The sequence below is a fragment of the Mobula hypostoma genome, chromosome 2 (genome assembly GCF_963921235.1).
Source record: "Mobula hypostoma chromosome 2, sMobHyp1.1, whole genome shotgun sequence".
Classification (NCBI taxonomy): domain Eukaryota; kingdom Metazoa; phylum Chordata; class Chondrichthyes; order Myliobatiformes; family Myliobatidae; genus Mobula; species Mobula hypostoma.
The window spans coordinates 248,688,229-248,710,007 of NC_086098.1; the positions used below are offsets into that span (position 1 = coordinate 248,688,229).

At 44.2% G+C, this 21,779-nt stretch overlaps 1 protein-coding gene across 1 annotated transcript in view; it reads right to left on the reverse strand.

Moving 5' to 3' along the window:
* LOC134343085 (ras GTPase-activating-like protein IQGAP1) overlaps positions 1-21,779 on the reverse strand; it is a 230,576-nt gene that overhangs the window by 36,336 nt on the left and 172,461 nt on the right. The window contains exons 27-30 of the mRNA XM_063041967.1: positions 19,312-19,452; positions 15,820-15,904; positions 14,260-14,492; positions 1,820-1,952 (exon numbers count right to left, since the gene is read on the reverse strand). Of these exons, the coding sequence (XP_062898037.1) occupies positions 1,820-1,952; positions 14,260-14,492; positions 15,820-15,904; positions 19,312-19,452 (592 nt within the window). The remainder of the gene's footprint in view (positions 1-1,819; positions 1,953-14,259; positions 14,493-15,819; positions 15,905-19,311; positions 19,453-21,779) is intronic.

Below are 21,779 nucleotides of genomic sequence, written 5' to 3' on the forward strand. Positions count from 1 at the left end.
GGTGCAAGTCCTGAGGCTCTTGTAGCTTCTTTCTGATGGCAGCAGCAAAAAGAGCATGCCGTGAATGCTGCTTTCTCGAGACAACACATCGTGCGGATGAGCTCACTGGTGGGAAGGGCTTTACTCATGATGGACTGGCCATATTCACTACTTTTTGTAGGATTTTCCATTCAAGGGCATTGGTGTTTCCACATCAGGCTGTGATACAGCCAGTCAATATACTCTCCACCACACATCTACAAAAGTTTGTCAAAGCTCTAGATGTCACGCAGAATCTTCGCAATCTCCTAAGGATGTAGATACTTTCTTCATAATTGCACTTGCGTGTGGTCTCAAGACAGGTCCTCAGAAATAATTACACTGAGCAATTTGAAGTTACAGACCTTCTCCACCTCTGAATCTCCGATGAGGACAGGCTCATGGACACCCGGTTTCCTCCTCTTGAGGTCAATAATCAGCCCCTTGGTCTTGCTGACACTGAGTAAGAGGTTGTTGTTGTGGCACCACTCAGCCAGATTTTTAATCTCCCTCCGATATGCTGATTCATCATCATCTTTGATTCGGCCTACAACAGTGGTGTCATCAGCAACTCTGAATATGGCATTAGAGCAGTGCTTAGCCACACTGTCATACGTACAAAGCAAGCAGAGCAGGAACTAAGCACACAGCCTTGTGGTGCACCTATGCTGATCGAGATCATAGAGGAGATGTTGTTGCCAATGCGAACTGACTGGAGTCTGCAAGAGAGGAGATCAAAGATCCAAAAGGAGGTATTGAGGTGAAGGTCTTGAAGCTTATTGATTAGTTTAGAGAGTATGATAGTACTGAATGCTGAGCTGCAGTCAATAAATGGCATCCAGATGTATTCACCTTTGCTATCCAGGATGTTCCAGTGTTGAGTGAAAAACCAATAAGAGTGTCTTAACCAGTAAGAGCATCTGCTGCAGACCTGTGCTCCAGTAGGCAAATTAGAGTGTAGAAGATAATAAGAGACATAGATGGAGTGGACAACCAGCGCTTCTTTTCCCAGGGTGGCAATGGTCAATATCAGAGGATACCATTTTAAGCAGAGTGGAGGGATGTTTAGGGAAGATGTCAAAGCTAGTTTTTTCCTTACATAGGGAGTGGTGGGTGCCTGTAACACATTGCCAGGAGTAATGGTAGAGGCAGATACAATAGGGACCTTTTAGATAGAACATGGATGAAAGAAAAATTGAGGATTATAGGTCATGTAAGAGGGAAGAAAATGGTGGAGTAGGTTATGAGGTTGGATAACATTGTGGGCAGAAAGGCCCTTACTGTGCTACTGTTCTGTGTTCTAAGAGGGCTGTGGTATTAGTGTAGAACCTAAAGCAATTGTTTATGCTTAGAAACGTTCAGAACTTAAGGTAAAGACAAAGGCAGGAAAGCAGCCAAAGGAACATACAAATTGCTGGAGGGACTCAGCAGGTCAGACAGTGTCTATGGAGAGGAATGAACAGTTGATGTTTTGGGCCCAGACCCTTCATCAGGACATCAAATAGAGGAAAGCATCCAAAGGAAGAGGATAGCCAGTTTAAACTATGCCCAACCCCCAGTTCTCTGAAGTGAGGATTTGCATCAATGTTGATCTTTGTTTTTCTCTTGTTTAATAACTGAACATGCCCCCACTCCGTGTTCCTCAGTCTACCAATGAGGCAAATCCAGGAGTACCTGAAACAACCGAGATTGTGATTTTCATAGCTCAGGTCCAAACTGGGCAGTGCAGGGCCACATTGGAAAGCGAGGTCTTCTCGAAACAAAAGAAAAATATTTGACCCTTCTTCTAGTCAGTTCTTACCTTGTGAGTATTAATCAACTCCCCGACGGTTATGTAGATGACTGGTTTGCTCAGGCTGACCATTTCTGAATACTCATCCACATTAAACCTCTCCTCGGGTTCAGGGACGTTGCAGGCTGCACGGAAAAATGCTCTGGAATTCACAAAGAAAGCAAGCCCACATCAGGATAATTCTTCTTGCTCCTACCTCTCTCCTCCAATCTGCTGAAATATGGCTGCACTCGCCCACCCCAGCTTGAAATTGCAGTGGAGTAACTCTTTCCCTCTCTGTACCCTGGGGGCTGCTGCCAAGGATAAGGTTTGGGACCCGACTGGAGATCAAAGAGGAAGGTGGTAGGGGTCCGTGGCACAAGAGGCCAAGGCAGTAAGTGAGGTAAAATGGGGCAGCAAATAGGTGACCAGGCAGAAGTGCAGGCTGCTGTAAAGATTGCCCACCACACTACTCAAACTTGTATCTACATTTTTGAGGTAATGTTACCTTCCATTCACTATCGAGTTACACGATGGATGGTTGAGGGTCTGCCGAATAAAGTGAATGGTTGCTTAACGGTGTAGGGAAAGTTAATGATTTATTTTGTAAGATCTTTGCTGATATCTGCTGGAAAGGAGCTGAACCTGGAGGGTCCACCATGCTGCTCGCACCACACTTCAGCATCTCACCTTGTGGCTATTGTCCACATACAATCGATGCTACCAGGAGTTACTTCAGTCGTATAGTCCAGCTTGATGCTACACCAACATTCCCACATGGGGCAACCTTCCTCCAATTTTGGATTCATCAAATCCAGATGCATAAGAGTTATGGAGCATGCAACTAAGCCCTCCAGTCCAATTCACCTGTGTTGACCAAGATACTCATCTATCTTAATCTAATTTGCTTGTTCATGATACATACAGTATCTCACAGCATCTGAGCAGCACTTGAAAACTGTGGCATGGGATACTGCAGGCAGTGTACCTGAAAATGGGATTAGTAATCCAAAAAGCTCTGAAAACCTAAGTTTTTTTCGCCAACAGCTGACGTCACTCAGGTGTGACGTGGCAGCACTAGCAGAGGCTGCCAGACGTCAGTTGTGGCTCAGCGCTCGTACTGGTTACACGTGCATTTGCTGTTCGCTGATATTTTGTGTTCACTGTTGACTTTGTGTTTAATTTCACTGTGAAAATGTCAAAAAGAGCTGCAGATACCTCTATGGGGCACAATGAGAAAAAGAGAAGGAAGCATCTATCATTAACGATAACGCAGAAAGTGGAGTTATTGCAGAAGCTTGATTGTGGTGTGTCTGTGCGGCGTCTTACTGAAGAATATGGTGTCGGAACTACCACTGTATATGATTTAAATAAACAGAAAGACAAGTTACTGAAGTTTTATGGTGACAGTGACAGTGACGTTCTACATTTATTCCAATAAGTCATTTACCGTGCGTTTGATTCGGTTCGTTTGAAGCTGCATATTTTTATGTTTTATTGAATGTTTTTGTTGGAAATAAAAAATTTTTTTGTCATTATTCCCTAAACAATACAGTATAACAAGTATTTACATAGCATTTACATTATATCAGGTATTATAAATAATCTAGAGATGACTTAAAGTACATGGGAGGATGTGCGTAGGTCTGGAGCTCCACTGGGCCCTAAAGTCCACCCTCACTGAGACCGGTTAAATAAGAGACTTGAGCATACATGTTTTTTTGGTATCCGCGGGGGATCCCGGAACCAATCCCCCGCGGATAAGGACTTCTGAAATCCGAAAAATTTTGAATTCTGAAATGCAACTGGCCCCAAGGATTTCGGATAAGGGATTGTGGACCTGTATAGATAGATTTTCAATGGCTAGTAAGGAATCAATGGGCCAAAAGACCTGTTTTGCTGGTAAATAAGAGTTGTTTCCTTATTGTTTCAGATATCATGAAAAAAAAACAAAACAGGCATCCTGTCACTTCTTAACTGCCTGATCTCTTTGCCCAGCCACCTTTACAGATTTGTTCAATTACAATTATGGGGACAGAATATCTGTTATGTTATCTTTAAAAATATTGCAATGTAAGGGGTGGCATGGTAGTGCAATGGTTAGTATAACACTAAATTCCCACTGCTGACTGTAAGGAGTTTGTATCTTTTCACTGTGACCACATGGATTTCCTCTGGATGCTCCTGTTTCCTCCCACCTTCCAAAGATATACGTGTTAGTAGATTAATTGGGCTCAATGGACCAGAAGGACCTGTCATTGAGCTGCATTTCTAAATAAGACTAAAGAAATAGCAGACAAAGGTGAGATCCGCACTTAGGGAGATCCAACATCAAGTACACAGTATTAACAAAATCCTCAACAGCATGGAATAACAGAAGGAGTTGGGGTCCTGGTACACAGCTCTTTGAAATCTGCTGTACAGGTTGATAGGGTGGTAAGGATGGCGCATGATGTGCTTGCCTTTAATGAGTTTAAGAGTTAGGAAGTTATGCTGCAGCTTTATAAAACTGGTTAGGCTACATTTTAAGTCCTGCGTTTATTTCTGGTCACACATTATAGGAAGTATAAGGAGGCTTTGGAGCATATGCAGAAGAGGTTTATCAGGATGCTGAACAAGCTGAGGTTGTTTTACCTGGAGCAGTGGAGGTTTAAGGGAGATCTGACAGAAGTTTATGTAAAAGATGCCAGGCATAGAGAGTCAGTATCTTTTTCCCTAAATTTAAAATGACCAGTACTAGACAGCAAGAGAAAATCTGTAGATGCTGGAAATCCAAAGCAACACACACATAAAACGCTTGAGGAAGTCAGCGGGCCAGGCAGCATCTATGGAAAAGAGTAAACAGTCAATGTTTCAGGCTAAGACCCTTCATCAGGACTAGATGGCATGTTTTTAAGGTAAGGGGAAAAAGCACAAATGGCATGTGCAATTAAGTTTTTATTTTATATACACACACAGAGTTGCAGTTGGGGACGGTAATACACTGCCAGGGTGGTGGTCTAGGTAGACAGAGTGTTTAAAAGACTCTTAGATGTCAGAATCAGAATTAAGTTTATTATCACTGTTATATGCCATGAAATTTGTTTTTGCAACAGCAGTACAGTTCAATACATAAAATATAAAATTATAATAAAATACATAAAACTATAAATAAGTAGTGCAAGAATAGTGAGGTAGTGTTCATGGGTTCATTGTCCGTTCAGATATCTGATGACACAAGAACATGCAGAGAAGGGAGGGAGATTGTCAACATGCAGGGAAGCGGGATTAGATTAATTAGAAGTCATTGTTCAGTTAGTTTGCCACAATGTGCCCTGTGCTGTACTATTTTATGTTGTGTGTATATATGACATTTCCCTCTGCCCATACACATTCTATCTTTCAATAACATTCAGGGACACAAACCTAGTCTCGTATCTCTCACCCAAACCCAGGAAGCTGAAAATTGGAACCCAGTCAGCCCCGAGCAACACACTCTGATCAAACTGAGACCTTCTGGCTCTGAGTGACTCAGTTAATGCACCTTTGTTTGATAGCCTGGCTGATCTGCAGCATATGAGAGGCTGTGACTGAGAGGTGCTGAGTCTCCTTCCCGACAGTCTGTTCCAGCAGCAGCTCCCTGCTGTGCTCCAGCGAGAGAGCAGACCTCCCTCTCCAAACAGCCCAGCCAGCTTCAAAGGATCAGACGTTAATGTGAGTACCAACCCTCCCTTTTCGCTTTGCAGAAGTAACTAGAAAGGTAAAAGAACGTCACTGACACCCATAAGTATTCGGCTTTTAACCATTTCCAAACAGAAGGAATGCTCTTATATAGAATAATATTCATTTTTAATAAGCAGATTTTTGACAAAACATTGCAAGGTTTATTGAGCAAAGACATCATTAACGAGGGTTGGGGGTGGGTGGCATGGGATGGGGGGGCGAGTTGGGGGGAGAGCTGATGGCATTAGACCAGGAATAACAAGGAAGCCCTATTTTTTTTTAACAAACCTATTTCACTAAGTCTCAAGCCACTACATTAACCACTGATTTAAAAAATATAATCTGTCAATAAAAACTGTCCATTATTAACAATTTTTAAAGTTCAGGACAATGTCAGTTTAGTAACAGATTATCAGAAAGTTTGATAAATTATGTTGATCAAATCATAAAGCAGTCAATCTAATGACGCTAGTGCCTTTCATCCACTGTCCTCCCCCATTTTCCACCAGGCATGTCAGAGAGAAACACAGTATGGAAACAGGAGCATTGGCCTATTGTACCCATTTACATCAATATTGTTTTACTTTCCCCATTATCCCCCATTCTCCTCCCCAAATTATACCACTCATCTACATGCTAGAGGCTAATTATGTATTCGCCCACCAAACCATCAGAATTTCACCATGAACAACAGGAATTCTGCAGATGCTGGAAATTCAAGCAACACACATCAAAGTTGCTGGTGAACGCAGCAGGCCAGGCAGCATCTGTAGGTGCAGTCGACGTTTCAGGCCGAGACCCTTCGTCAGGACTAACTGAAGGAAGAGTGAGTAAGGGATTTGAAAGTTGGAGGGGGAGGGGGAGATCCAAAATGATAGGAGAAGACAGGAGGGGGAGGGATGGAGCCAAGAGCTGGACAGGTGATAGGCAAAAGGGGATACGAGAGGATCATGGGACAGGAGGTCCGGGAAGAAAGACGGGGGGGGGGGGGACCCAGAGGATGGGCAAGAGGTATATTCAGAGGGACAGAGGGAGAAAAAGGAGAGTGAGAGAAAGAATGTGTGCATAAAAATAAGTAACAGATGGGGTACGAGTGGGAGGTGGGGCCTTAGCGGAAGTTAGAGAAGTCGATGTTCATGCCATCAGGTTGGAGGCTACCCCTTAGCGGAAGTTAGAGAAGTCGATGTTCCTTAGCGGAAGTTAGAGAAGTCGATGTTCCTTAGCATCTTTCCCTCCCCCCCCCCTGCATTCCGCAGGGAACGCTCCCTACGCAACTCCCTTGTCTATTCGTCCCTCCCATCCCTCCCCACTGATCTCTCTCCTGGCACTTATCCGTGTAAGCAGAACAAGTGCTACACATGCCCTTACACTTCCTCCCTTACCACCATTCAGGGCCCCAAACAGTCCTTCCAGGTGAGGCAACACTTCACCTGTGAGTCGACTGGGGTGATATACTGCGTCCGGTGCTCCCGATGTGCCCTTTTATATATTGGCGAGACCCGACGCAGACTGGGAGACTGCTTTGCTGAACATCTACGCTCTGTCCACCAGAGAAAGCAGGATCTCCCAGTGGCCACACATTTTAATTCCACATCCCATTCCCATTCTGACATGTCTATCCACGGCCTCCTCTACTGTAAAGATGAAGCCACACTCAGGTTGGAGGAACAACACCTTATATTCCATCTGGGTAGCCTCCAACCTGATGGCATGAACATCGACTTCTCTAACTTTCGCTAAGGCCCCACCTCCCCCTCGTACCCCATCTGTTACTTATTTTTATGCACACATTCTTTCTCTCACTCTCCTTTTTCTCCCTCTGTCCCTCTGAATATACCTCTTGCCCATCCTCTGGGTTCCCCCCCCTTGTCTTTCTTCCCGGACCTCCTGTCCCATGATCCTCTCGTATCCCTTTTTGCCTATCACCTGTCCAGCTCTCGGCTCCATCCCTCCCCCTCCTGTCTTCTCCTATCATTTTGGATCTCCCCCTCCCCCTCCAACTTTCAAATCCCTTACTCACTCTTCCTTCAGTTAGTCCTGACGAAGGGTCTCGGCCTGAAACGTCGACTGTACCTCTTCCTAGAGATGCTGCCTTGCCTGCTGCATTCACCAGCAACTTTTATGTGTGTTGCTTGAATTTCACCATGTTTTCCTTTACGCACTTTCTTAATAAATAAAAGCCTCTCTTGAGATTGTTAAAAAAGAGGAGACTCGTGGGCACAAGCAGGATTCAATCACCCTAACCATTCACTTCACTCCCTGCTTGTCGAGCACTGGAAGCCAGTTCACAAGTGGCATATTCTGAGGCTATTGGAGCTCTTCTCGGTTTCCTCTCTGGGTATAGATGGCTGCTAATTGATAGGTACCATTACTAGGGAGAAGGTTCTTGGGAAACTGAAAGGTTTGAAGGTAGATAAGTCACCTGGACCAGATGGTGTACACCCCAGGGTTCTGAAAGAGATGGCTCAAGAGATTGTGGAGGCATTAATAATGATCATTCAAGAATCTCTAGATTCCGGAATGGCTCCGGAATACTGAAAAATTGAAAATATCAAACCACTCTTCAAGAAGGGAGAGAGGCTGAAGAAAAGAATCTATAGCAACACACGCAAAATGCTGAAGGAATTCAGCAGGCCAAGCAGCAACTATGGAAAAAAGTACAGTTGCTCAAGGGCCTCAGCCCGAAACGTTGACTGTGCTCTTTTCCATAGGTGCTGCCTGGCCTGTTGAGTTCCTGCAGCATTTTGTATGCTGCTTGGATTTCCAACATCTGCAGATTTTCTCTTGTTTGTGAAAAGAAACTATAGGCCAGTTAGTCTGACCTCAGTGGCTGGGAAGACGTTGGAGTTGATTATTAAGGATGTGGTTTCAGGGTACTTGCAGGCACATGATAAAATAGACCATAGTCAGCATAGTTTCCTCAAGGGAAAATCTTGCCTGACAAATCTGTTGTACTTCTTTGAAGAAATAATAAGCAGGATAACCAGAGGAGAATCGTTCGATGTTGAGTACTAGGATTTTCAGAAGGCCTTTGACAAAGTGCTGCACTTGAGGTTGCTTAAGCTATGAGACCTTGGTAGTACAGTAATGTTTCTGGCATGGAGTTGGAATAAAGGGAGCATTTTCTGGTTGGCTTCTAGTGTGCACAAGGGTATGCATTGGGACTGATTCTTTTCATGTTATATGTCAATGATTTGGATGATGGAATAGATGGCTTTTTTGCAAAGTTTGCAGATGATATGGAGATAGTGGAAAGTCAGGTATTTTTGAGGAAGTAGAGAGGCTACAGAAGGACTTAGATTAGGAGAAGGGACAAAGAAATGGCTGATGGAATACAGTGTCAGGAAGTGTATGGTCATGCACTTTGGTAGAAGAAATTAAATGATTGACTATTTTCAAAATGGAGAGAAAATACAAAAAAAATTGAGGCACAGAGCGACTTGGGAGTCCTTGTGCAGGATTCCCTAAAGGTTAATTTGCAGTTTGAGCCTGTGGTGAGGAAGGCTAATGCAATGTTAGCATTTAATTCAAGAGGGCTAGTATATAAAAGCAAGGATGTAATGTGGAGACTTTATAAAGCACAGGTGAGGCCTCATTTGGAGTATTGACAGCAGTTTTGTGCTCCTCATCTTCGAAATGATGTGCTGAAACTGGAGAGGATTCTAAGGAGGTTCACGAAAATGATTTCAGGATTGAAAGGCTTGTCACATGAAGAGTGTTTGATGGCTCTGGGCCTGTATTCACTGGAATTCAGAAAGATGAGGGGTGACCTCATTGAAACCTATTAAATGGTGAAAGGCCTTGACGGAGTGGATGTGGAGAGGATGTTTCCTATGATGGGAGCATCTAAGAGCAGATGACACTGCCTCAGAATAGAGGGGCGTCCTTTTAGAATGGAGATGAGGAGAAATTCCTTTAGCCAGAGAGTGGTGAATCCGTGGAATTCTTTGCCACAGGCAGCTGTGGAAGACAAGTCTTTAAGTATATTTAAGGCAAAGGTTGACAGATTCTTGATTGGTCAGGGCATGAAGGGATATGGAGAGAAGTCAAGAGATTGGGGCTGAAAGGAAAATTGGATCAGCCATGATGAAATGGCAGAGCAGACTCGATGGGCCAAGTGGCCTAATTCTCCTCCTATATCTTATAGTCTTATGGACCTTACTCGCACTTTGATGGGTCACAATCCCAGCTCACGCACCCTCCCTGTCTAAGTGGGTGACATACCCGTCTTTGAACCAGACTGTACCAGTTAATCTGCAGTCAGACAATAGACAATAGGTGCAGGGGTAGGCCATTCGGCCCTTTGAGCCAGCACCGTCATTTACTGTGATCATGGCTGATCATCCACTATCAGTATCCAGTTCCTGCCTTATCCCCATAACCTTTGATTCCGCTATCTTTAAGAGCTCCATCCATCTCTTTCTTGAAAGCATCCAGAGACTTGGACTCCACTGCCTTCTGGGCAGAGCATTCCACATATCTACCACTCTCTGGGTGAAAAAGTTTTTCCTCAACTCCGTTCTAAATGGCCTACCCCTAATTCTTAAACTGTGGCCTCTGGTTCTGGACTCACCCATCAGTGGGAACATGCTTCCTGCCTGCAGCGTGTCCAATCCCTGAATAATCTTATATGTTTCGATAAGATCCCCTCTCATCGTTCTAATTTCCAGTGTATACAAGCCCAGTCGCTCCAATCTTTCAACATATGACAGTCCTGCCATCCTGGGAATTAACCTTGTAAACCTACGCTGCACTCCCTCAATAGCAAGAATGTCCTTCCTCAAATTTGGAGACCAAAACTGCACACAATACTCCAGGTGTGGTCTCACCAGGGCCCTGTACAACTGCAGAAGGACCTCTTTGCTCCTATACTGAACTCCCCTTGTTATGAAGGCCAACATGCCATTAGCTTTCTTCACAGCCTGCTGTACCTGCATGCTTACTTTCAGTGACTGATGTACAAGAACACCTAGATATCGTTGTACTTTCCCTTTTCCTAACTTGACTCCATTTAGATAATAATCTGCCTTCCTGTTCTTGCCACCAAAGTGGATAACCACACATTTATCCACATTAAACTGCATCTGCCGTGCATCTGCACACTCACCCAACCTGTCCAAGTCACCCTGCATTCTCATAACATCCTCCTCACATTTCACACTGCCACACAGCTTTGCGTAATCTGCAAATTTGCTAATGTTACTTTTAATCCTTTCAGCTAAATCATTAATGTATATTGTAAACAGCTGCGGTCCCAGCACTGAACTCTGCGGTACCCCACTTGGTCACTGCCCGCCATTCCAAAAGGGGCCCGTTAATCACTACTCTTTGTTTCCTGTCAGCCAGCCAATTTTCAATCCATGTCAGTACTCTGCCCCCAATACCATGTGCCCTAATTTTGCCCACTAATCTCCTATGTGGGACTTTATCAAAGGCTTTCTGAAAGTCCAGGTACACTACATCCACTGGCTCTCCCTTGTCCATTTTCATAGTTACATCCTCAAAAAATTCCAGAAGATTAGTCAAGCATGATTTCCCCTTCGTAAATCCATGCTGACTTGGACCGATCCTGTTACTGCTATCCAAATGTGTCATAATTTCATCTTTTATAATTGACTCCAGCATCTTTCCCACCACTGACGTCAGGCTAACCGGTCTACAATTCCCTGTTTTCTCTCTCCCTCCTTTCTTGGACCGAGATAGTGGACTGAGAGACAGTGTAAGCATCACTAGTACACAATCATCTCATCATCCTCACAATGATGTTTTGCCTTAGCTATGGAAAATTGCCAGTTGCATTTCCCACTTTACAATCAGTGACTGATACTGCAAATTGCCAAGTCTATGTGGCTTGGCTTATAAAGACATTGTTTCAAAATTCCAGTGATCTATATACAATTTCAAACTCCGGGCATTGTGTAGAGTTTGCATGTTCTCCGTGACTGCTTGGGTTTGCCCTGTGTGTCCCAGTTTCTTACAGCACAGAGAAAGGCCCTTGAGCCCATCTAGTCTGCCTACTTCCAGTAACCTGCACCTGGACCACAGTTGTCCATACCCCTCCCATCCATGTAGCTATCAAAATTTGTCTTAAATGTTGAAATTGACCGTACATCCACCAGTTGCAACTCCCTTATCGTGTGGAAAACTGGTGGGAGCTGATGGGAACGTGGAGAGTTGGATAACATAGTACCAATGGGTGCTCTGTGGTCAGCACAGAATTGGTGGGCTTGAAGGGTCTATTTCTGTGTTGTATGATTTTCAGAAGGCCTTTGACAAGGTGCCACACATGAGGCTACTTAACAAGATAAGAGCCCATGGAATTAAGGGAAAGTTACATATGTGGATAGAGCGTTGGCTGATTGGCAGGAAAAAGAGAGTGGGAATAAAGGGATCCTATTCTGGTTGGCTGCCGGTTACCAGTGGTGTTCCACAGGGGTCCGTGTTGGGGCCGCTTCTTTTTACATTGTACATCAATGATTTGGATTATGGAATAGATGGCTTTGTGGCTAAGTTTGCTGACCGATACGAAGATAGGTGGAGGGGCCTGTAGTGCTGAGGAAACAGAGAGTCTGCAGAGAGACTTGGATAGATTGGAAGAATGGGCAAAGTAGTGGCAAATGAAATACAATGTTGGAAAGTGTATGGTTATGCACTTTGGCAGAAGAAATATACGGGCAGACTATTATTTAAATGGGGAGAGAATTCAAAGTTCTGAGATGTAATGGGACTTGGGAGTCCTCATACAGGATATCCTTAAGGTTAACCAGGTTGAGTCGGTAGTGAAGAAGGCGAATGCAATGTTGGCATTCATTTCTAGAGGAATAGAGTATAGGAGCAGGGATGTGATGTTGAGGCTCTATAAGGTGCTGGTGACACCTCACTTGGAGTACTGTGGGCAGTTTTGGTCTCCTTATTTAAGAAAGGATGTGCTGACGTTGGAGAGGGTACAGAAAAGATTCACTAGAATGATTCTGGGAATGAGAGGGTTAACATATGAGGAACGTTTGTCTGCTCTTGGACTGTATTCCTGGAGTTTAGAAGAATGAGGGGGGACCTCATAGAAACATTTTGAATGTTGAAAGGCATGGACAGAGTGGATGTGGCAAAGTTGTTTTCCATGATGGGAGAGTCTGGTACAAGAGGGCATGACTTAAGAATTGAAGGGCGCCCTTTCAGAACAGAAATGCGAAGAAATTTTTTTAGTCAGAGGGTGGTGAATCTATGGGATTTGTTGCCACGGGCAGCAGTGGAGGCCAAGTCATTGGGTGTATTTTAGGCAGAGATGGATAGGTATCTGAGTAGCCAGGGCATCAAAGGTTATGGTGAGAAGGTGGGGGAGTGGGACTAAATGGGAGAATGGATCAGCTCATGATAAAATGGCGGAGCAGACTCGATGGGCCGAATGGCCGACTTCTGCTCCTTTGTCTTATGGTCTTATTTCCTGACATGTCCAAAGTTGCTACACAAGTGCAAGCTGCGGTTGAGAGGTCAGCTTATATTATCGATACCAAAAGACCTTTGGCCGCTGGACTTCGAAGCAGGTTCAAATCCAGCTGGCTCCTTGCATGCTTTCCATCCATGCTGGGTTGAGCATCGAGCTAGCAACTCTGCCTCGGAAACAAAACAGACAAAAATACTGAAAAAAGGGCAAGGTTGCTGCCCGATGCGCAGAAAGGAACAAGAAAGGATGTTGTGTAGGTGCAGGGTGGTGTTGAAAGAAGTTCAGATTCCACCATTAAACTCCAGGATGAGACTGGCACACAACAAAAGTGGTGATAAAATTCATCTCCTGGCCACAGAGAGGGTAAGGTGGAAATAAAACAGTCCTCTATTGTACCTGGAAAGTTTGGGTGGTGGGGTGGGGGGGGAGATGCATACAATAGAAAGGGGTTCCAGTGGAGATCAACTACGGTACAAGTATAGGACACACACACACACACACACGCACGCACGCACGCACGCACAGGGAAGAAAACAGATGCTTTGGGGACAAAGTGTAATACTGAAATACCTCAGTAGGTCAAGCAGCATCTGTGGAGGCAAAAGGAATGTGTTGGTGTTTCAGGTCCAATCTCTGTATTGAGATTGTGTATGTGGGAGGGGGGCAAATAGTCAGTTGATGCAAGTGTGGGGGTAGGTTGGTAGGTGAGAGGTGGAATCAGGAGAGGAGAGTAGTAATGGGCAGATGGAGCCAGGCTGGTCTGAAAAAGGTGAACAGTGGTAAAGAGAACGTGGGAGGACTGGAGAGAGTGAGAAAGGAATACCAGGGGTGTGTGTTACCGGAAATCAGAAGCTGATATTCATTCCATTGGGTTGTAAGCTAACCAAGTGGAATATTAGGTGCGGTGCCTGTGGTTAGCATTAAGCCTCACAGTGGCAGTGAAGGCGGCCTGAGGATAGACAGGTTGGTGCGGGAAAAGGAAGGGGAACTGGCAACTTGCTCCAACCTGCTCTCTGCAGATTTAAACACAAGAGATTCTGCAGATGCTGGAAATCCGGAGTATCACACTCAAAGTGCTAGAAGAACTGAGCAGGTCAGGCTGCACCTATGAAGAAAAATAAACAGTCCACGTTTTGGGTTGAGACCCTTCGTCAGGACTCTGTTTATTTACTCTTTACCTCTGTTACAATTGCTCTACTCTTCTAAATCTCAAATCTCCAGAATGATTTGATCCAAACACTGAACACCACAGGATGGGAAGAATCAACACTAGGACTATACATTAGAAAGAAATAAAGTTTTGCAGAAATAAGTGAGAAGATGAGACCTGAATCTCTCCTGGGACCGGAACAAGTAGTCGTTCATGGTACAGAGCTGAGCACTCTCTCCCTCGAAGATCTTGCTGGAGGCGGCGAGCTGGAGCAGTTTTGCGATGGAGCCCAGGTTGCGGCGGTGGTCTGTGTGGAGCCCCCCTCCCACTGTGACATCGATGATGTCGAACCCATCTGGGGCCACGATGGCAGGGTTCATGTAGCGATAGTACAGGAGGTTCCCAACCACCTGCAACAACAGGAGAGGTGCTTAGCGTCTGGGATGGAATGACATACACTTGCAAAATCACAGGTGATACAAATACTCCACGAGTCATTCAACCCTCTTGTTCACACACGACGTTCCCTGACGTTCACATACAGACACACTTTATAGGGTGGCATAAGACCCCATAAACCAAAGATGAAGCCAACTGGAGCAGTGTTCCCATGGGAATCCAGTTATCTGTTTATTAGTTCCCTGAAAGAGGCCACACAAGTTGATCAGATAGTCAAGGTTCTGACCTCAAGAGTGAGGAGGTTATGTTGTAGCTTTATAAACTCTAATTATGAACAAAAGAGACTTTGCAGATGCTGTTAATCCAAAGCCACACACACAAATGCTGGAGGAACTCAGCAGGTCATGCAGCATCTATGGAGAGGAAACAGATAAGTGTTTTGGGTTGAGACCTTTCATCAGGGTCTCAGCCATTATGGCTTCTTCACTCCTTTCTTTCCTGTCGTGAAGGGTGTCGGCCCAAAATGTCAACAGTTTATTCCTCGCTGTAAATGCTGCCTGACCTGCTGAGTCCCCAGCACTCTGAGAGTAAAAGTCTGATTAGCTGCATCTAGAGTAGTGCATTCAAATCGCTCCATTATAGGAAGGATGTGGAGGCTTTGGAGAGGGTGCTGTGTATGTTTACCAGGAAACTGCCTGAGTTAAAAGGTAGGTGCTACAAGGACAGGGTGGACAAACCAGAGCTGCTTCAAATGGCAGGGGCTGAAAGTTTATAAAATTATGAGAGGTGTAGATAGAGGGTACAGCTGGTACCCTTCTCCCAGGATCAAAGTGTCTCATACTATAGGGAATGCATTTAAAGTGAAAGGGGGTAAGTTCAGGGAAGTGTGAGGCAAGTTTCTTTCTTGTTTTATACAGAGTGCCAGGTGCCTGGAATACGCTGCCAGCAGTGGTGATGGAGACAGATATGATAGAAATGTCTAAGAACCTCTCAAACACAGACCATGTGCAGACAAAGGATGAGATGTGATTAGCTTAATTAGTTCAGCACAGCACCGTGTTCCAAAGTGTCTTTTCCTGTGTGGTACTGTTCTATGTTCCATGACTGGCTCAGACAGAACCTTTCTCCCCAAACCAAGGCAATCTATTCACTGCTCTACTACTCAAAACATAAATAGCTTCAAACCAGCCCTTCCCAAATGGACACTGAGGTTTCCCACTCTGAGCCTTGGCCTTCTGCCTTGGAATCAACCGCTAGCAACTACTGGCTGGTGCTGCAGGGCAAGGTGGAACATGACAGTGACACTAAGCCTCTTTATTTCCACTGTTGAGATCTTACCTTGAGCAATTCCTCTTCGGAGGCACCGGGGAACTTCTCCCTCAGTGAGCTCTTCAACACTTTTGCAGTGTATCGCATGCCGTACCTCATTCCAAGTGACAGGAAGATAATAAAGATTAGACAAATTCATCATCATACAGCCTGTGTCATCTCTTTCACTTGTTTGGTCAATATCTTCCACCTCCAACTGTTTTTTTTTTGAAGTTTCTATCCAACTCCCTTTCTAAAAAAGTTAGTATTGATCTGCTCTCTCATATCATGTGGAAAAAGCTCTTCAGCCCAACTCATCCATGCTAATACAGATGCCCATCTAAGCCAGTCCCACATTCCTCTAACGTTTTGTATCTGTGGAAATGTCTCTTAAATGTGCCTATTGTACAAAGTGTAAAGTAAATTTTATTATCAAAGTACATATATGTCACCATGTACAACAGAATCAATGAACAACTGCCAACTAGGGCTTTCAGCTAGAGTGCAAAAGACACAAAAATACAAAAAGAAACAATACAATAAATAAGCAATAAATATTAAAAACATGAGAAGAAGAGTCCTTGAAAGTGAGTGAGAACATTTCAATGATGGGGTGAGTGAAGTTGAGCAAAGTTATCCCCTTTGATCAAGAGCCTGATGGTAACTGTTCCTAAACTTGGTGGTGTGAGTCCTAAGATTCTTGTACCTTCTTCCTGATGGCAGCAGCAAGAAGGGAGCATGTCCTGGGTGGTGGTGGTCCCAGATGATGGATGCTACTTTCCAGCGATAGTGTTTCATATAGATGTGCTCAATGGTTGGGAGGGTTTTAACCTGTGATGGACTGGTCTGTATCCACTCCTTTTTGTAGAATTTTGGTAGCTGCTTCAACCGCTTCCTTTGGTGGCTTGTCCATATACTGACCACCTTCTATGTGAAATTACCTCTTTAAATTACCCTTTAAAATCTTTCCCCTCCCATTGCCATCCAGTTTTAGAACCCCCTCCCCAGGAAAAAGACTGACCATCCACCTTGTCTACTCCCTTTGTGGTTTAAAAAATCTCCACAAGGTCACTGCTCTGTCACCAGCACTTCAAGAAATAAAGTCCTCACTCAACCTCTCCCTTTAACTGGGTCCCTCGAGTCCTGGGAACATTCTCATATGTTGTCTTTTCACTCTTACCTAAAGATTTCTTTCCCATTATAGGACAACCAAACCTGTATACCATATGCCAAGCCGGCCATTCGGCCCCTCAAGCCTACACAGCCATTCAGCATCATCAATGTTCTCGTACATTAAGTCCACCTTCTCATCAATCCTGCGTTTCCCTTAGTTCTGAAAATCTGACAAGCTCAGCCTTGCATTCACCAACCCAGCTGCACAGCTATCCGGTACGTTCCAAAGACTGACAGAGTTCCCCTTATCTCTGTCCTAAGTGGCTGATCCCTTTCCCATCTGTGGGATCACTTCAGGTCAGAAACCGCAGGCACAGCAGAGGAATTTTATTCAGTATTCCAGCAAAAACACATCCCTTATCTAACATTTTTTTTGTCTATAATTGGAATCAGTTTATTATTGTCACATGTACCGAGACACAGTGAAAAACATATCTTCATACTGTTCATAGAGATCAAATCATTACAATGCATTGAGGTAGGACAAGGGAAAACAATAACAATTCAGAATAAAGTAACAGCTACAGAGAAAGTGCAGTGGGGGTAAAATAAAGTGCAAGACCATAACAAGGTAGATTGGGAGGTCAAGAGTCTATCTCATCACACTAGGGAACCAACATTTTGCAGGGTAGAAGCTGTCCTCGAGCTTGGTGGTCCATGCTTTCACATATATCTCTTGCCTGATGAGGAGGAGAAGAGGAGAGAGAATGCTCTGGGTGGGTGGGGTCTTTGATTGCGCTGTCTGCTTTACTGAGGCAGTGAGAAGTGTAGACAGAGTCCACTGGGGAGGAGGTTGGTTTAAGTGTCTTGCCTGGGTACTGATCATCTGTTCAATGACATCAGCCATGGTTCAGCTCCGAACTAGCTTGATGGGCTCAATCCTGCTCTAGAAAATAGACTCAAATCTCTGGTGGCAGTACTGAGGCACCTTCTCTTGATGTGTTAAACTGCTCCCTATCAGCCTCTTTCAGGTGAGTACTGAAAAACTCCATTACACTACTGACTGACATTATTCAGATATAATAAACATGAGAAAGTCTGCAGATGCTGGATATCCAAAGCAAGACACACAAAATGCTGGGGGACCTTAGCAGGCCAGGCAGCATCTATGGAAATTAATAAACAGTCGACATTTTGGGCCCAGACCATTCTTCAGGACTCAAGATGGTTCAAGAATGATGAATTTCTAGCTATTTTTTTAGATTGGGGCTCCGTTTCATTACATTACAAAGTAGTACTTTAGAGTAATGTATACACACTTTAATAATAAATGTACTTTGAACTTTGAGTCATAGAGTCAGCAGAGAAACATGTCTTTCAGCCCATCTAGTCCATGCCAAATTATTAATCTGCCTTGTCCCATCAACCTGCAACCAGACCACAGCCTTCATACTCCTCCGTTGATCAGGGTCAACCATGGATGTTGTGTCCTGGGTGCCTATGTAAGCCAGAGTAGTATGATATGGAGTGCAAGCTGTTGCCCATGCAGCAGGCTCTCCCACCCCCACCCACAGCTGATGAATCCACAGGAACGGCAGAGACTAATACAGTTTGGCAACAGCGGCATTACAGGAGTTGCCAGTCAGCATTGAACTGCCTTAGGGACTCCAGCTCCAGATTTTTCATCAGGGTTTATTCCTGAAGCCTTCCCCATGAGTGGGTATAGCCATAAGGCAGCAGAGATTTGAAATCAGAGTTTTCCTTTTCCTAGATGGGCTGCCAACCACGGCTGACAAACCCAAACTGCCTGAAGCAACTAGTTTGAAGTCGGCAGTACTCCACTTTTGCCCCTTCTTCTGCCAGCAGAAACATTTCTGCCGGGTTTAGTAGATAAGCCACACTTGAAGACCAGGAGCTGGACTTCGTTCTCAGAGGCTATTTGAGACACACACCACTGGGAGCATTTGAGAGGTAGAGGGCACTTATCCCCAATACTGCCCTAGCTATGATAACCTTAAGGAACCATACATATCCAAATTTCTCTTGAAAGTTGAAATTGAACCCAAATCCAGTTCTCAACATCTTCTGAGTGAAGAAATTCCCCCTCATTTTGCCCTTAAACTAGGGAACTCTAAACCTATGACTTCTCACCCAACCTCAGTGAAAAAAGCCTGCCTTAGTATTAATACTAGTGATGCCCCCCCAATTTTGTATACTCCATCAAATCTCCCCCATTTTAATTGCTGAATGTTCTGAAGTTGCAAAAGGTGTCACATTGATGCACATTTTTAATTTTGCAAAGGTTGGAGCTGGGCTCAGCAGTGGGGAAATAATAAATCCTGCTCTTTAACAGCCAGGTCACAAGGCAGAACGGGAGTCTGACTGGAGGAAACATCACTGAGTACTTACGGTATCTTGTCCACAGAGGATATGATGGCATTGAGGAACTTGTCAGTGGCAGTCCGCAGATGGCGGATGGATATGTCGAGTCTTCGCTGGACTTCCTGGTGGGTCAGGGCTTGGTCTGCCGTCACCTCATATGGCAAGTTACTGTGGAAAAGAAAAATGCAAGGATGCAATCTGCTGTCACCAGGCACAAAAGTTCTTAGAACTTCTAGTGAAATTGGAGAAAATCGCATGGAAGGCATTCAAGGATGTTGTTGAAAATTTTCTTGGCAACTACAGAGCACCAAACTTTATACAGCTGGTTGACAACATGCTTCAGGCATACAAAATCACGAAGTGCAACTTGTCACTAAAGATTTATTTTCTGCAGTCTCATTTAGATTTCTCCCTTGTAAATGTTGGCGCTGTCAGTGATGAGCATGCTGAAAACTTTCACCAGGACATTGTGGACATGGGGAAAGAGCATCAGGGCAACTGGAATCCATCAATGCTGGCTGATTATTGTTGGACTTTTAAGCGAGAAGCCTCAGACACTGAGTACAAACAAAAATCATTAAAAAAAATATATTTTTAGCTTAGTTGAACTATTGCAAAACATCATCACTGTTATGCAATTAAACACATTATAGTCAATAAAAGTTAATTTCTTGTTTCTCCAAATCCCTACGTGCTACAAGTAGTCTGAAATTGTATGTGTGTTCAGCTTCAAGTAGATTATCATAATCACAAGAAATGCCTGAGGAAGTAACACTTCCAAAAAATTTGATGTCCAGCTCTCATATCTGGAGTGAATCGGATGAGATGCAATGGGAAGTTATCTGTACAGATGTCCCAATAGTCTGTTGCTTAATAGCAGGGGCAACCTCCCACCTACGGTTAGTACTCTTCATGGACAAAAGCCAGGTGGTGGGACCCTGTATGTCAGAGGAGGTCATTGAACATAGAACATTGCAGCACAGTACAGGCCCTTCAGCCCACACTGTGCCAACCTTTTAACCTACTTTAAGATTGATCTAACCTATCCTTCCCACATAGCTCTCTATTTTTCTGTCATCCATGTGCCTGACAGTCTCTTAAATGGCTAATATATCTGCCTCTACTACCGCCCTCAGTTCATTCCACACACGCACCAGTCCCTGTAAAAAAAAACCTACTTCTGACAATACCCCTATACTTCCCTCTAATCACCTTAAAATTACGGCCCTCATTTTAGCCAGTTCTTCCGTGACAAAAAAAAAGTCTCTGGCTGCCCACTCAATCTATGCTTTTATCATCCTGTACAGCTTTGACAAATCACCTTTCATCCAGCTTTGCTCCAAAGAGAAAAGCCCTAGCTTGGTCAACTTATTCACATAAGACATGCTGGAAGCACCTTGGTAAATCTCCTCTATACCCTCGCCACATCCTTCTTATAATGAGTTGACCAATCTGAACACAATATTCTAGGTGTGGGTCTAACGTGTGTTTCAAAAAGCTGCAACATAACCTTGCGGCTCTTAAACTCAATCTCCTGACTAATGAAGGTTAACACACCCTACGTCTTCTTAACAACCCTATCGACTTGCGCAGCAACCTGAGGGATCTATGGAAGTGGACACCAAGGTTGCTTTGTTTCCTCACACCGCTAAGAATCCTACCATTAACCTTGTATTTTGCCTTCAGATTCGACCTTACACACTGAATCTCTTCATACTTTCCAGGTTGAACTCCATCAGGCCAGCTCTGCATCACTTCAGTGCCCTATTGTAACCCTCAACAATCTTCTACGTTATCTACAACATCATCAGCCTTCCTGTTGTCTGCAAACCTACTAACCCACCCTTCCACTTATTCATTCAAGTTATTTGTAAAAATCAGAAAGAGCAGGGGTCCCAGAAAAGATCTTTGTGAAACACCACTGGTCACCGACCTCCGGGCAGAACACGCTCAATCTACAACTTCTGACTTCTATTCTGAATCATCACAGCTGGGTTTTTCTGGATCTTATGCTTGGTACTCTGAAAAACTGCTGCAGAAAAATACTTCTGGAAGATTTAAAACAAAAAATCGACTGCATTAAAGTCAGGAACTATGAATAACGTGGGCACAGAGTTCAAAACAACAGGGAAGAACTACATTTGCTGGTAAGGTAGGCCAAATTTAAAAGTGGACAGGTCATCAGTCCTACCCATCCCCCATTTCCAGCTCTAGCTTCCACTTAAATCAAATCACTATGCAGCAGCTTATCCTGAAGTTTTGTAATTATAAAAGAGAGTTGGCTCACATTAAAAGACATGGGCACCAACTGGGCGTCCTTCCATCCTCCACCTGATCCCTGTGCCCACCTCATCTCCACCAACGCTTGGACTGAGGCGAACAAGATTGGAACAGCCACACACAAATGCTGTGGGGAATACTTGGCTACTGACACATGATTAAACATTCCACAATGGATGCAATAGCTTTAGTGATTTTCTGTCATGTGTAGTCTC